At 39.9% G+C, this 16,543-nt stretch overlaps 1 protein-coding gene across 3 annotated transcripts in view; it reads left to right on the forward strand.

The window, feature by feature from the left end:
* The window catches only part of klf5b (Kruppel-like factor 5b), a 41,567-nt gene that overhangs the window by 19,398 nt on the left and 5,626 nt on the right, over positions 1-16,543 (forward strand). For all 3 annotated transcript variants that reach the window (XM_043691381.1, XM_043691379.1, XM_043691380.1), the window contains 2 exons: positions 2,320-3,184; positions 9,958-10,017. In XM_043691381.1, coding sequence (XP_043547316.1) covers positions 2,332-3,184; positions 9,958-10,017 — 913 coding nt within the window. In that variant the 5' untranslated portion in view covers positions 2,320-2,331. The remainder of the gene's footprint in view (positions 1-2,319; positions 3,185-9,957; positions 10,018-16,543) is intronic.

The following is a 16,543-nucleotide window of genomic DNA, read 5'->3' on the forward strand; positions in this document are numbered from 1 at the left end:
TCTCTCTTTCTCTCTCTCTCTCTCTTTTTCTCTCTCTCTCCCCCTCCCTCACAAAGGTGTCCCAACGAACACTGGCGATCTATGCATAACTGTCTGCAGTATAGTCCTGTGCTACATGCAATTAGTCAAGCGCAATGATTCCATTCTACTCCTATGCTTCTAAATTCCCTGAGGTGGCTTGTTGAGATCAGAACCTTGAACTCCAGGATCTTAGACACCAGTCAATTTCCTGGGACTCTATTGCAGTGCCGCTTTGTCCAGAAAAGGCACATAGCATTGTGGGTTACCTTTGTTTTGAGGTGTGAAGATTATGGTTAATACGTAGTCATTTCTATGCCATCTAAATTTTGATACGGAATTCTCAAGTTTAAGTGGCGGAAATCTTCTGACTTAAGCCCAAGGTGTGGTTAGAATTCGTAAAACCAATTCCAGACACACTTTTTCTTTTAATGCTGAGCCGGTTTTTCTGGTAAGACCTTTTTTTTTTAAAAATCAACTTGAATTGATTCAGCTAAAGATCAGCTTCAGCTTCAGTTAGTCCAATGAAATCTGACATGTTTGTGTGATAGTGAATGCACACTTTCTCTGAGAAATGGAATTACAAATAATAGATTTTTGGTGATCAAAGCCTCTAAACTTTATTTTTATTTGTTGCAATGCACTTTGCATACAATTTTTCTTTTACACAACTATTTTAGATAGATAGTGTTCAGTCTAATTTAATTTTAAGAAAATTTGTCTGTTGTTTAATTGGAAACTGAATTAGCAGAATGTCTGCTAATTGACAAACCAATAATTGCATTACTTTAGCAAAGCAAAGAAACAAGGGCAAAGCTAGCAATAAAATTTCCTAAGTATTTAGCAAGATGATAATTCAGATCAGTGTTGCTTACTGGCTTTTGCATACCCTGGTCATGTTATTTCATGAGTGAAAGGAAAACTCACATTTGTATAGCGCTTTTCAAGACTACCGAATTCCTTAAACTACTTTTGTACTATCATCACTGTGGCAGTGTAGGTGAAAAGTGGCACAAGATAAGGTAGGTTATTAGACGCTGCCACCATAAACTAGCGAATGAGTTAAGACATTTTAAGGATTGTTATCTGCTTGAGCTTTTGGTCAATATGTAGCTTATTACTGATAGAAGGACAACTGTAACCAATTTACATTAAAGCAACTTGAATTTATAAAGTACCTTTCTTCTAATATAGCTAAACATCACCAGCAGCTTCTTAGGAGTATTATCAGATGACTTTTGACTCTGAGCTGCGTAGAGACATTAGGACAGGCGCAACACAGCTACTGACCGTGAAGATGACTCTTTCCCTTTAGTATTTAAGTCACAATATCCTGCTGATTTCTAGATTTGAGTTTTAAGCAAAGCAGTCTTCACATATCACACACAGCTGCAACTCCCTCTGTGTCAACCATTGACCTGGGCACTTTGGGTGCTGCACCATTTTCCCAGAGGTTCCATTTCCTCCCTCTGCATTGATTGATTGATTCTTGCCAATTGTTTTGTTTGTACCCAAAAGATTATTTATAGTGGCTGAAATTTGACTCCATTGTCAGCTACTTGATTTATCATTAGATATTACATTGCATTAATTTTCCCAACAGCAGTCTAACACATCCCTCTCCTCCTTGCTGTTTCTCTTTTTGATAAACTCCTGGGGCTCAGTTGAAACCTGGATCTTGATGTGAATACCTAGGTTCTAAACCTGTTGATGAAAGAAAAGCTTTCAGAATTTATAACAACTAAAAGAAATTCTTTGACCTCAACCATGGAGGTGAAAATCAGTTTCATTTCCAACAGGATTAACTGGAAGACTACACACGACTCGCAACGAATGATGTGTTCATTTTCACCTCTGTGTAGTCTAATGAATTTGGTAAATAATCAGTGTATACTGTTACAACATACATACACACCAAACTCTTGAATGTTAGCTAGACTAAGTATTTACAGGCCAGATGATATCCAAGTTAAATGGTTGCTTATTGAAACTTTAATCCTCTTAGCATCTGAGATCACAGCTGCTCTGGCATGGTTCTGATTTGCTAAAGTATTAAGGCATTGAATGACTCTACCCCAAATCAGTAATTGCTTCAAGCTCCAACTTGGTAATGATTTGGTAGTGTTTTTTTTTAAAATAATAGGCTTTTAAATTGCTGTGCCTTTTGTCTCCTCTGCACTTCATTTTAATCTTGGTAGTTCACCAGTGAAGCCAACTTAGATGCGCTTTGTTCTAGTACTTTTTAAAACTTTTTAAAATTTATTTTTCATCTTTATTACTTTTTTTTACTTTTTTATGCAGACGAGATGTGAGATGGAGAAGTATTTATCTCCTCAATCACTGCCAGCCCCGGAGGTGAAGAAGTATAGGAGGGACAGTGCCTCTGTGGTGGATGAATTTTTCCAGGATGAAAGAGCCTCCCCGTACAGCGTAAACATCAATGTGATTCTTCCTGATGTCACTTACCTGCGAACTGGCCTCTGTAAGCTGCAAAGATCATCCATGGTTCAGTCCCAGTCTGAAGCAGTTACTGCTTTTACACAGGCAAACAGGACCCTCACGACCCAGTCTTTACCAGAATTCACCAGCGTGTTTAACACCTCACAGGCGACCGATGTCAATGCCACTTTTATCAAACAGGAACTGCCCTCTCCTGAAATGCATCTGCCTGCATCCCCACAGCAAGGTCAGTTGTACCAGCTACTAAGCTCTCCAGACTTGGTAAGCATTCCTGGTAACACTTCTCTCGCACCAGGTAACGTGGCATGTATGGGAAACCTTACCAATCCTTCCGTGTCGGCAGGAATGACCAGCATGAGCACACTCTGCACGGTACATCCACAGACGGCAGTGAAACACTTCCACTCTATCTCAACAGGCTCGTTTGTGCCAGCGCAGTTCTTCCCGCAACAGCCCACCTACCTCCCACCTTCTCCACCAAATTCTGAACCCGGAAGCCCCGACAGGCAGCCAGAGCTAATGCAAAACCTGACCCCACCACCATCATATGCTGCCTCTATTGCCTGCAAGCTGGGCTCGCCCACAGCAGCCCATGCCCTTCCAGCAACACTGCAAGTAGGACAACAGAACACTCCACTGCCCAAATTTAACCGACGAAATAATCCAGAGCTAGAGAAGAGGAGAATTCATCACTGTGACTTTCCAGGTAATTCCTTTTAAGATTGTCCTGCATACATATTACATTGTATTACATAAAATATACATCTCAGAAATGGGTCTTTAGCACAACTAATCTTTGCCAGTGTTTATGCTCGACTAAAGCCACCTCCCATCTTATTTCACTTTTCAACATTTTTGTCTAGTCCTCATGCATTTATCTTGCTTTGCTTTTAAATTTCCCCAACTAACTCACACTCTAATCCTTGTGGCTGTGAGCTCTACATTCTTAACTATTCCCTCAGAGTAAAGAATTCCCTGTTAAGAACCAGCTTGTATTCATGGCCTCTGGTCTTGGTAGCCGTGATGTGGAGGAGTTGGTGTTGGGCTGGGATGAACAAGGTTTAAAAATCTCAACATCAGGTTATTAGTCCAACCTGTTGGACTATAACCTGGTGTTGTGTGATTTTTCACTCTGGTTTTGGTGTCATCCACAAATGTAAACATGGTTTATTTTTAATGATTAGATTATTTATAAGTGTGGAAACAGGCCCTTCGGCCCAACAAATCCACACCAACCCTCTGAAGAGCAACCCACCCAGACCCATTCCCCTACACCTAACACTATGGGCAATTTAGCGTGGCCAATTCACCTAACCTGCACATCTTTGGACTGTGGGAGGAAACCGGAGCACCCGGAGGAAACCCACGCAGATACAGATTGTGCAAACTCCACACAGACCGTTGCCTGAGGCAGGAATTGAATCCAGGTCTTTGGCGCTGTGAGGCAGCAGTGCTAACCACTTTAGATATAATAGTCTTGGCTTTTATTTTAGAAAGGAATTTAAGTTGAGATGAGCGAAATAAAACAGGAAAGATAATCCGTGCAATGCTTTTCCAAATAGTAATTTAAAGTACAATTGTTTTGGGAGTCCTGTTCATTGAAAAATTGATGGATGTCCTTTTAATGGTCGTTTTTTTTATATTAACCAATAAATCTATTTGAAAAGGATTTTTCTTGGCAATTAGCAAATGGGATTGGGATAACCTCATAGCATGGTTGAATTGTGTGGTTAACGATTTTGTTGGTCGGGTGTTATTGCTAGGATGTAGATATACACATTGACTTCATTACAATCTGGAGACTTCCACTGAACCACAAGCTATACAATGTGGAATTGCTTGCAGGGAGGGCTAAAATCATTCCTAATATGGCATTCAGATTGTGTTGTGGTTTTTTTTTTGGGGTAGTAATATTGTCTTAGCAGGTTAATAGCAGAAGGGGACTGAAATCAGCCTAAATTTTGCATACTGACTATTTGCTTTCAGTTCTTCAAGGCATTTAGACACTTTATGAAAAGAAAATTGTGTTTGAACTCTTGGTGCCCCTTATATTGCTTGCATTGATGGTTTTATTAAATTATATCTTGTAAAGGGATATTGGATTGTGCTAAATCTGTGATGTAATCCTTTCTGCTAGGAGATGTGAGATTGACTAAAATCCTAACTCTTCTTAGTTGAGTGGCTGAGCAGGTGTAAGAATGTATAGAGATTGCACACAATAGTAACCATCCTTGCCTATTTATGACCCTTAGTTTTGGTCTCCCTCTTCCCTGTGTGAAAGCACCTTTTTACAACTACCTAGCAAACCCATTCTTAATTTCAAAGATCTTCATTGCATAATTCCTTCTAAATGAAAGTCCTTTTTTATTTTATCATTCTTTTTCATTTGTTTGACTTTTTTTAATGGAGAGAGGTTGTATTGTAAGGAGTGTGGTATTTTTTTTTGTTTTATTAACCTGTTCAAATATGTCATGACATACCTCCAGAGAAGATGGGACTTGAACCCAGGTCTCCTGGTTCAGACACTACAATTTTGCTAGTAGTTACTAAAAATGTTTTTCTAATCAGTTTGTACAGATACACTGTACCTCCAGAGCAGATGGCAGTTGAACCCAGAGGAAGGAACACTACCATTATGCTCTAAAAAAAATAAGGTACAGGAGCAAATTAAGCCATTCAGAGGTAACATTTCAAGTTCAATATGTATGTTCTTTAGGTAATGTGGAACTTCTCAGAGAGACTATATGATGATATAGTTACTTGAATTCCTCCCTGTTTGCTACCTTGTGCAATGTTCTTCATGTATAGTGGGCATGCCAGGATTGAGTTAAAAGGGAACAATGTTTTCTCTTCTGGAAACCCAGTGCCCTGATGTATGTTAACCACAAGTACTCTCTCTTTTAATTCGGTAATTATTGGGGTTTTGCTCTTGAGACCAATGAATTGGCAATTATTATGAAATTGAAGAAAGCATTCAGAATAATGAGCATACATTCCAATGAATAAAGTGCTGTGTTGAAGTGAATTGTGATAATGCCTTGGGCATTTAACCCGTGGTTTCATCTGTTAATTCAATGATAGCTCCTCAGTTTTTATGGATTGTGGTGTCATTATCAAATCCACCATTTTGTTGCGCACACCAAAACGGTGTGGTGATCCACCTCCTTCAGCTGCTGCATTCCAACTGATCCATACAGTGTGCTTTAGGTAGGGAGCGCCAGGATTTTCTATATAATGCCAGTGAAGCATGAATAATCTGGCATGGAGGGGAGCTTGCAGGAAGTTGTAGCAAAATGGAATACCATTCTGCATGCTTAATTAAATTCTGAACATCTGGGGATTCAGCTCAGCAAAGTTTGTTAACACAGCTGTTCATGGAGCTGTATTTTTATCTCTTCAGATGTATGAATAGTCAAGTTCCATTTTTGAATGAGTGTTTGTTTAGCTTGACAGTTTTATGAGTACCTAAGCAACTTTCCAATGTTATTACAGGGCTCAAGTATTCTGTACTGAGTAGGTGAAAGGGGTTGTATGCATAGGTACAAAGTGAAGGGGTATGGAGATGTAGAGATTTGACAGATGGTACTGGCTGGAGGGGTTTAGGGGTCATTAAACCCATCTATAATTATCACAATCCCAGTGAATAGAGATGGGCCTTCAAATCTGATTGGGATTCAGGATTCTGGAGCTTTTGTTTTTCTTTCCACAACATCAGCTTTTAGTTTACTCAAAATTTAGAGCAAAGTAAAGTATTCTATTCTTTCACATTCAGTTCTGCAAGATTTTCTTAAATAGTCTACAGTGGTTTTTGTTGCACCACCGATGTCTGTCTGAGTCTATGGAATTGACTATCATTGCATCACAGCTTGCTAGTGACATAAATCACTGCTCCAGCAGTTTCAACACTGTAAAGCATCTACAATATCCAGGCAGATTTATTAATTGTACTGAACTCCATCACTAGTGTTCCTACACATGCAACAGTTGTATACTGAAAGTTTTACATTTGCAGGTTTTGTTGTGGTTTCCCAAGTCTTTTGTCACTTTTTAGAATTCGTGTGGTAGCACTTATTCTCTTGTCAGGCTTAAGTAATAAGAAATAGTCTCCTGTTCTCAGAGGACAGCCTGCAAAACAGGGATTTGCCGGTTATCAGCAAGCTGTTTTTGTTTTTCAATCTGCGGGAACGAGCAAAGACATCAAGGATTATCTCATTCACCCAGAGATATCAGATATGGATGATGATGATGCTATTACCTTGCCTCTATCATAAGAAACAAATTATTTGACAAACTAATGAGACTGAAGGTAGAAAAGTCACCAGTATCCAAGAGTTTTAAAAAGATGGGAAGCATTGGTAAAGAATTGAAAAACTCATTGGATTGCAAGAGGGTTCTAGTAAATTGCAAAGCCACTAATGTGACACCCTTATTTAATAAGGGAGAGAGATAGACAGCAGGACACTTATTTGCTTTCTTGTGTTTTTTTTTGCTTTCTCATTCTCTCTTCACTCTTTAGTCTGCTTTCTGATTCAGTATTCTGATTCCAGGGGCGGCAGATCACTGGGAACATTCACACATTAAATTATAAGGTTGCTGTATAAAATGGAGCAGTAGTGTTTCATGTTAGTGATTTATTTACATGTGTTGGTTGCCAGGCTGCAAATCATGTGCACATCTTTGTTTCTCCATCACCCCAGTCGTAATTGGTTTGGTTTGGTTTAGTTATACTAGTCACATTTGTGGTACTGTACCTTCAACTTTCATCTGTGGTTCAAACCAGGCATTTTTTCCATGCTGGTAAACTAATTAAAAGTGCAGGGCTACCATTGCTTTTGTATCAGAAAGGATCAGGTTTCCCTTTTGAATGATGAGTGTAAAGTACGGGCTAGCATCTTAAAATTCAGAGTTGCTCTTTTTCTGAGCGATGTTGCCAGGAGGAAGCAGAACATTGCAAGAACACTTGAAGCTAGTCGTATAAGTTTTTCTACTTTTGATACTTCCCATCTTTCTGCACAAATTGGTAGAACAGAAAAAATGAGGGGAGAAATGAAAGGTTGCCTGTTTTGTTGAATTGCCAATTCAAACATTGCAAAAGGACGTGATCAGCAAGGCAACAGATACATTTTTTTTTTAAAAAAGTCAATTTGTCATCTTTACTACTTGGAGTAAGGTGCCATTGAGTTTTAATGGAAAACAAAATATGAACTATGCCATAACTAGAAATTGGGTGGCATCAGTTTTGAACTTTTCCTTTTAGGTTGAATTGTAATTGAATCCTAAACCATTACAGCTTCGAGATTTGTTCAGAACCAGAATGATCTAACTTATTTGTGATGGTGACTGTTTGCCAAGATTTAAATCTCTATGGCATTCTTACCCTAAGGTAGAAGGTTGAGGAAAAGTCCTTACATGAGATGTGAGAGCATCGGAGGCTTCAGTGCAGTACAGAAAGAAAGCTGCATTGTCAGAGGCGCCACCTTTTCAAATGGTGTTAAGTTACTCCATCCCTCCTGTCTCAGGTGAATGTAAGCAATTTAATCCACTGGAGGAAAAACAGTGGAGTCCTGCTTGGTGCTCCTACAAGCATGTAACTCTGTGACCTGCTTTAGGCCTCTCAAATTTGTGGAAGATGTGCTATGAAAGTCAGCTTCATCTGCTTGCATTAAACAGTGACTACATCGGAATCTTATCTTAAAAAAACAGCTTGTTCTTTACTTCACGTCCAGCACCAAGAATAAAAAATAACTAAAAGGTTTCTCCCATATTTCCCATTTTGGAATTTGTTTAAAAATCTTTGAATGTTCATGTACCTTGCTATGTATTGATATTTAACATGCATAGAAAGTAAATGTACACTTTTTTTTTGTGGTTAGCTCACCATCCGTGTGCTGCAAGCTATACAGTCTGTTGCTGTCATGAGCAGTGTAAATGGGCAGTCAATAATACACATGAAAATTGACAGACGCTATAGGATCAAGGTGGGCAGGAGGCTGGAAAAAGACCACAAGCCAGGCAGCATCGGGAGGTGGGGAAGCATTTTGGGTGTTACCCATCTTAAGGACTGGAGGTGGGTATAGGGGGAGTTGCAGATAAAGGGGATGGCAGGTCAGGGTGGTGAAGTGGGGGATAGGTGAAGGCAGGTAGAGGGTATGATGTGGCTAGTCAATGTGAAGAATGAATCCGGTTTAGACAGGACTGGGAAGGTGGAGAGAGAGAGAACGCGGTTTTGAACCCTCTGGCCTGTCGGTCGCCTAGGCGGACGATGAGGTGGTGTTCCTCCAGTTTGCGGTTTGGTTCATTGTGGCAATGGAGGAGGCCAAGGATGGTCATGTTGGGAAGGGAAATTAAAATCGGCAGTGACTGGGATGTCAGGTCAGTCCCTGCAGACCTGGCTGAGATGCTCCGTGAACCGCTTCCTAAGTTTACATTTGGTCTCCCCGATTGTAGGAAAGACCACATCGGGAGCACCTGATGCCGTAAACTAGGTTGGAGGAGAGGCAGGTGAACGTCTGTCTCACCTGGAAGGACTGTTTGGGGCCCTGGGTGGGTTGGTGGTGTACCAGCAGGTTTTGCATCTTTTCTGGCTGTGGGGGAAAGGTACCTTGGAGTTCAGTGGGAGATGGTGGGTTAAGTGGTGCGATCCAAGGACTGTCAAAGGGAACTGTCCTTGGGGAAGGCAAAGAGGGGTGGAGAGGGGAGCATGTTCTTAGTGGTAGGGTCTTGTTGGAGTTGGTGGGAGTGTTTTAAGGATCAAGGTGGTCTAGTAGCTAAGTGTGTAACATTTACCAACCATAAAAGACGTAGCAGAAATGACTTCTAGACTATTCTGATCATTTGGCATCATGGTAGCCCACAAATCTACCAACACACTTAAACAACGACTAACGATCCAAAAGGATCCATTAGATGCTACCAGCAAAACTAACATAATTTACAAAATACTATGCAAGAACTGTTTTTTTAAAAAAAAATGCACTACATCGGACAAACTAGCCGAAACTTGTCACCAGGATACACTAACACCAACTAGCCACCAAAAGGCACAACCCACTATCCCTAGTTTCTATACATAGAGAAAGAAGGACACCACTTTGATTGGGACAACACACACCCTAGGACAAGCGAAACAAAGACGTGTGAGAATTCTTAAAGGTACGGCATTCTAACCAGAACTCCATCAATAAACACATCGATTTAGATCCTTTCTACCTTCCCTTGAAGAAAAACCCAGAAATGACATCACCCACCCTAAGAAACCAAGACTTATGACCCCCTCTCTATTTATACCACTTGCGCTTCACCCGAGACGCACACTGATGTTACCTAGTATGGTCACTAGGTCTGAAATGTCTGAAAACAATGTCTGCTTGCATACTTGTAGTCAACCTGAGCTACAAATCTTCTCCAATCGCTAGTGTGTAACAATATTCTGTGTGTAGATGAAACGTGCATTTAACCTTTTAATGTTCTGTTTTCTAGGTTGTTCTAAAGTATACACCAAAAGTTCCCACTTAAAAGCACATTTGAGAACTCACACTGGTAAGACTTTCTTTAAAATCTACTGTTTACTGTTCTTAATATCTTATGAGGGTATTTGGGTTTAAAATAGAGATAGCTGACATCTGAACTTGCATTGTTTTGATGTTTGGCATGTTATTTGAGGACAGCCCTATAGCACACTAGGAAATGAGCAACGATGCCAGAAATGCTGATGAGTGTGATCTACATAGACCCAGGGTGTACTTTTTTAAAAAATCAGAGCAGCAGTTCATTGGATGAAACAATGGTGTGCAACTACAAGGAGATTCATTACTTAAGGTTTTGGATGCTTGAGCCTATAGTATGTGGGTTTTCCAGAATTGCATTGTTTTGGAGGGTAGAGTCATAGAGATGTATAGCATGGAAACAGACGCTTCGATCCAGGCCAACCAGATATCCCAACCCAATCTAGTCCCACCTGCCAGCACCCGGCCCATATCCCTCCAAACACTTATTCAAATGAAATTGGATGAAGAGGTAGACTTGAGAGAAAATCTGAACTCCAATTTAACCGCAAATGCTTACTTTAAAAAGCATTCTTGTGACTTTTTGTTTATAGCATTTCAGCAGGAATTAAAATCTAAAAATGCTTCACTTTCAATGTTAAATTAGTAGAGAAAACACTGAAAATAGCACCAACCCCTATAATGCTCGCGAGAGCAGTGTTTTATGGTGCTAAGCCTTTATTGACAGTAAGGGCCTCAGTGTCCATAGACTTGCATCAATTGCAAGTTTTTGTTTCTTTAATTCACTTGGTCCGGTGAAGGTTTGCGTAAAGTGAAACTTTCTTATCACTGATATAGAATGGGTCACTACTTGCAATTCTCTATATCTACCCTCACAAACCATGAATTATTTTCAAGGTTGTCTCCTTTCTAGAGTAAAGAGTCATAACCTGTTCAGTCTTTAATGCCTCCTCACTTCAGGGAGGTTGGTGTGAAGTAGCTGTTATGGTGGTACACAGAAGGCTTTGCTCGGGACTCAGGGGAACACTCCCCTGACTCAGTGGCAAGTTTACAGTTAGCAAGGACGTAGCATCCTGCTACATATTAAAGCTGTAAATTTTAAAATGTAATAACGATGAGCACTTTCAGTTTTTTGCTTGGAAGGCAAGCCGTTGCTGCCTCCACACAGGTCTCCTGTAAAAAAATCTTCTCAATCCCATCATCAGTCATGTCTATAGTTTTTAAAAAGGATGTTGCTGGTTTAAGGTTTTTTTGGCTTACCTTCAACCAGTAAGTTTGCAATTGGTCAGATTGGAGCAGGAAAGGAGTTGATGAATTGAGTGAGATTGATCCTACCCAACCCTTGAGGTTTAACTCTAGTTTGCAATGGAGACACCAAACTGTCCCCAGGATTGCCACCTCTAGATTAAGCGTTGTCTGTTTTGGCTGTAGAAGCTGATTTTGGGACTGAGCCTTTTCACGGCTGGTATATTGGCTCAAGATTGACTTCTTTTTTCCTCCTACCAGTTTCTGCACTGGATAGCTTTTGAGAATAATGCACAATGGGTGATGGTGAATCAGTAGCCAGTTTTGCAATCTGCCTGATTTTCTTCTCCAATAACAGTGGTAAATGTAACTGTCCCAACCACATTAAGGTAATATTGAAGCATCTCAGGAGTATGACAAGTACAATACAGAGTGCACATTAATGTCCCCAGTTATTATTGAACAATTTTCAACAGTTACTAAATGTGAATAGCAAATTCAAATATAAATGTGATCCTGGATAATAGTTTCATTGTGACACTAACATGACAATCCAACTTGATCCAAATGAAAAGCAAATTCCCCATGAGTTTAGATCTGTCATATTTTACTCCTTTCTGCATAAGCTCTTAACCGCATATACAAATAAAAGTGACTAAAATTTTTATTAATTGTTACCATGTTTAACTGATGCTGTAAGTGTTCGTATAAACCACAGCTTTTTACCAAAACAGTGAAATTTGCAGCTAAAACAATATGAACACCATGAATCAACAGTGAAACTGACCAAACCATGCACGTCAAACACTTATTTTCGACCATCTGTGGTCAAGCATTGCAAAGTTTCTGACTGTGGCCTATATTCCTGACCTCGTTTCTATAAAATGAGGTTTTAAGATTCATCTAAGTACTTTATCCTTAGTATGACACAAAGTTAATGTACAAGTTTAATGAGGGGTACATAACATCTGAATTAATTTGGAGCTGGTTGTACTCCATAATCAGTTTGTAATTCCATTTAAAGGTGAGCATGCAAGTAGCTGTTACTGACTACCTTCTCTGCTTCATCTAACATGCAACTACAGGCGTGCCCAGACAGCATGATGTTTTTAGAGATGGGATACTGCTCTTGTCAGTGTACTGCAGGGGGAAATGAGGAGCACTCTAAAGGAAACCAGGATCATAGAAATGAAAAGCCAATGGGGAAGCAAACCACTTGAGAGAGTGTTTCTGAAATAATAGTGTCAGACACACTGTTTTTCTATAAGCTTTTAATATTTAAAATGGAAGGAAAATAAGATGTTTTCAAGAGTGTGATGATTGACATCTTGACATTTCAAAATAACCACACAGAATATGTAGAGGCTGCAAAGCAAATCTTTTAATATCAGAGGGAAAAGACAACTGCTTAAGTCCAAACAGCAACACACTCAGTTTTTTTTTTATTTGTGCAACAGTAAAGACCTTTTAAATTAAATTATAACATTAGACATCAAGTTTCATTCTCTTTTCTGCGGTGTTTCTCTTAAATCTTCTATTTGTATTGGTGCATGGGATTTAGTAGCACTAAGAATTTGATTCCAATTTTTGTTGGGAATGTCAGTTTTAGAACACAACATAGAACATTACAGCGTGGTACAGGCCCTTCAGCCCTTGATATTGTGTCGACCAGTGGAAACAATCTGCAAGCCCATCTAACCTCTATACTATTCTGTTTTTGCCCATTGGTCTATCCAATGACTATTTAAGTGTCCTTAAAGTTGGCAAGTCTACTACTGTTGTAGGCAGGGCATTCTACACCCCTACTACTGAGTACAGAAACTACCTCTGACTTCTGTCCTATATGAATCCACCTTCAATTTAAAGCTATGTCCCCTCATGCTAGCCATCACCATCTGAGGAAAAAGGCTCTCACTGTGCACCCAGTCTTACCCTCTGATTATCTTCTATGTCTTAATTAAGTCACCCCTCCACCTTCTCCAACAAAAACAGCCTCAAGTCCCTCTGCCTTTCCTCAAAGATCTCCCCTCCATACCAGGGAACATCCTAGTAAATCTCCTCTGAACCCTTTCCAAAGCTTTCACATCCTCCTTATAATGTGGGCAAAACTCCAAGTGCGGCTGCACCAGAGCTTTGGACAGGTGCAGCATGATCTCATGGTTCCGAAACTCAATCTGTTAACTAATAAAAGCTAACACGTCGTTTGCCTTCTTAACACCCCTATGAACCTGGGTGGCAACTTTCAAGGATCCATGTACCTGGATACTGATCTCTCTATTCATTTACGCTATCAAGAATCTTACCATTAGTCGAGTTCTCTGCATTCATGTTCCTCCTTCCAAAGTGAATCACCTCTCACTTTTCCACATTAAACTCTACTTGCCACTTCTTAGCCCAGCTCTGCAGGTTATCTGTCTCACAACTTTACCCACAACTGAAGTAAGGTCTATAATTTTCAGGGTTGTCTTTACTCCCCTTCTTGAACAAGGGGATAACATTTGCTATCCTCCAGTCTTCTGGCACTATTCCTGTAGACGATGACGACATATTCGGCACGGTGGCACAGTGGTTAGCACTGCTGCCTCACAACGCCAGAGACCCGGGTTCAATTCCCGACTCAGGCGACTGACTGTGTGGAGTTTGCACATTCTCCCCGTGTCTGCGTGGGTTTCCTCCGGGTGCTCCGGTTTCCTCCCACAGTCCAAAGATGTGCAGGTCAGGTGAATTGGCCATGCTAAATTGCCTGTAGTGTTAGGTAAAGGGGTAAATGTAGGGAAATGGGTGGGTTGTGCTTCAGCGGGTCGGTGTGGACTTGTTGGGCCGAAGGGCCTGTTTCCACACTGTAAGTAATCTTAAAAAAAAAAATAAATATCAAAGCCAAAGGCTCTGCAATCTCCTCCCTGGCTTTCCAGAGAATCCTAGGATAAATCCTATCTGGCCAAGGGGACGTATCTACTTTTACACTTTTCAGAATTGCTAACACCTCCTTATGCACCGCAATCCCATCTAGCCTAGTAGTCTGTATCTCCGTATTCTCCTTGAACCACATCTTTTTCTAGTGTGAATACTGATGAAAAGTATTCATTTAGCACTTCCCCTACCTCCCCTGACTCCACACACAACTTCCCAATACTAGGCATGATTGGCCCAAATCTTACTCTAGTCATTCTTTTATCCCTGATATACTTAGAGAAAGACTTGGGGTTTTCCTTGATCTTATCTGCCAATGAATTTTCATGACCCCTCCTGGCTCTTAACTCTCTCTTTAGGTCTTTCCTGGCTAACTTGCAACTCTCAAGTGGCCCTAACCAGGCATTACCTGTTGAAGTAAAGGGGAAAAAAAAGTCTGTAGCTGGACACATTTGATAAACGTTTTTTAAGCATCCATGTGCATACTTGGTGGCTGAGGGGGTGGAACCAAATAAAATTGTAATGCTCTCAAGTCATTCTCCAACATTAGGCAGCTTTCAATGTATACAAATTCACAATAGTGTTATGCAGCAAGGCTTTTATTTCTGTTCCCTTCTGCTGAGAGGCACTAGCTTTGTGTGTCTTGACTGAAGTTCAAAACAAGTACAGTAACTGACCTGTCATACCTTTTTTTTTTAAAATTTTCAGTTTTGCTCTAGATCCACATGGCTGCAATTTGTTTTCATTTAAAATACTGAAAATGATCTGGTCTTCTGGCCAAATCCAGAAAAAAATAACAGATTAGTGAGGAAAGGAAATAATTTTTTTTTGTTGTTTATTGCAATTTGAAGTATTGTATGTAAGCACAGCAAACTGAAAGGATGACCTCTCTCTGTATCAATTTTATTTACTGTCCGTTTTTACCTTGACAACAAGGCTGCAGGGTGTATGAGAAAATGTTGTGTAGGTTTCTAAGATGTGTGGTCCTGCTGGCATGTTGATGGCATTCATTTGATCTTTAGCAACCAGAAAAACAAGGTGGAGGATACACCCTTCAGGTAAAATTTAATGCTGAATTGAGTTTTGCAAACAAAAATAGAGAGACTGGCTCTTTAAGACCAACAAAAGTCTCTGATCAAAAACATTAAATTTGCAGTTATTTTCAAGCTATGTGCAGTTGTTTGATCATTACGTATATATCTTCGTAATTAAGGCTCCTGGTGCAAGTAAGCTTTGGAAGATCATTATCAAAGTACAATTTGGAGTTTTCTGAGATGATCTGTTATTCATTGTATCTTGGAAAGGGCATTTAGCGCACTCTGGCAGTCTAAACAGTCTGCATGCCACAGCTTTTGTCTCTGGAAGTCTTATGATGTTTTTCTAGCCTTAGGGTTGTTAAGTAGTGTTTTTCTCTCTAAGTAAAGGAGCTTTTGCCCTCTTCTACAGAATGTGGTGGCCAGTAGTGCATGTTGGACAGGAATTTTGTGGAGCATTATGAGAAGTTTTGTTCCCCATAGTGTGAATTATCCTGAATCACAGATATGTCACAACTCTGGGGATGGGGTTTGAGATTGAAATTCAGAGAATAAGGTTAACTTAATTTCATTTTTAAAATGGTGCAGATTTTTTTGCAAGGTGGATGTGCATTTCAGGAAATGAATCCAGTCCAGAGCCTTAAAGTATCTATCAGGAAATGCACTGGGCACTTTTAAATGATTTGGTTTATGGAGTTTTTCAAAACTTGCCGAAGAGGGAAATTGTGTAACAGCTTGTTTTTTTTGGTAGTTCAATGCAGGTATGCTAAGTCAGCAGACTTCAGTGCACATTAAGTACTGTATTTGGTTTTTACATACCATCCCATCAGCATGCAGAAGAATAATAGTCGCTCAAATCCTTTGAACATCTCACTTTTCAGTAAAAATTGAAACAGCTCACTTGTCTTTCTGGGGGGGGGGGGAAATACTATTTGGTATTTGGTTGCAAAGGTAAACAACCATATTAAGCGTGAGTGATTTTTGTTATTGAATGATTGATTGTAACATGACGTTTGTTTTTCACACTACTATTTCGAGCCCGTGTATGCTTCTCTAAATCACTTTTTTTTAAAAAAATTGTCAGAAGTGCTATCCTGATGAGACATTAAACTGAACATTAAATCTCATCTGACCCCAGTGGAATTGTTGGAAGAACTCTTGGTTACCTGGCCCATCAGTGATCCTTCATTAATGTCAGCAAAGCTGATTGTTAGTTCAGTAATTGCTGTCTGAGAGACTTTAAATAAATTGATTGCAGCATTTGACCATGCTGACTCTTTTCACAAATTCTCTGTGGCTGAGAAGTGCTGTGCAGGATTAAGGTCATGCAAAACTCCATATACTGCAAATGAAAGAGGGAAGACTGAAAGG

The sequence above is a fragment of the Chiloscyllium plagiosum genome, chromosome 6 (genome assembly GCF_004010195.1).
Source record: "Chiloscyllium plagiosum isolate BGI_BamShark_2017 chromosome 6, ASM401019v2, whole genome shotgun sequence".
Classification (NCBI taxonomy): Eukaryota; Metazoa; Chordata; class Chondrichthyes; order Orectolobiformes; family Hemiscylliidae; genus Chiloscyllium; species Chiloscyllium plagiosum.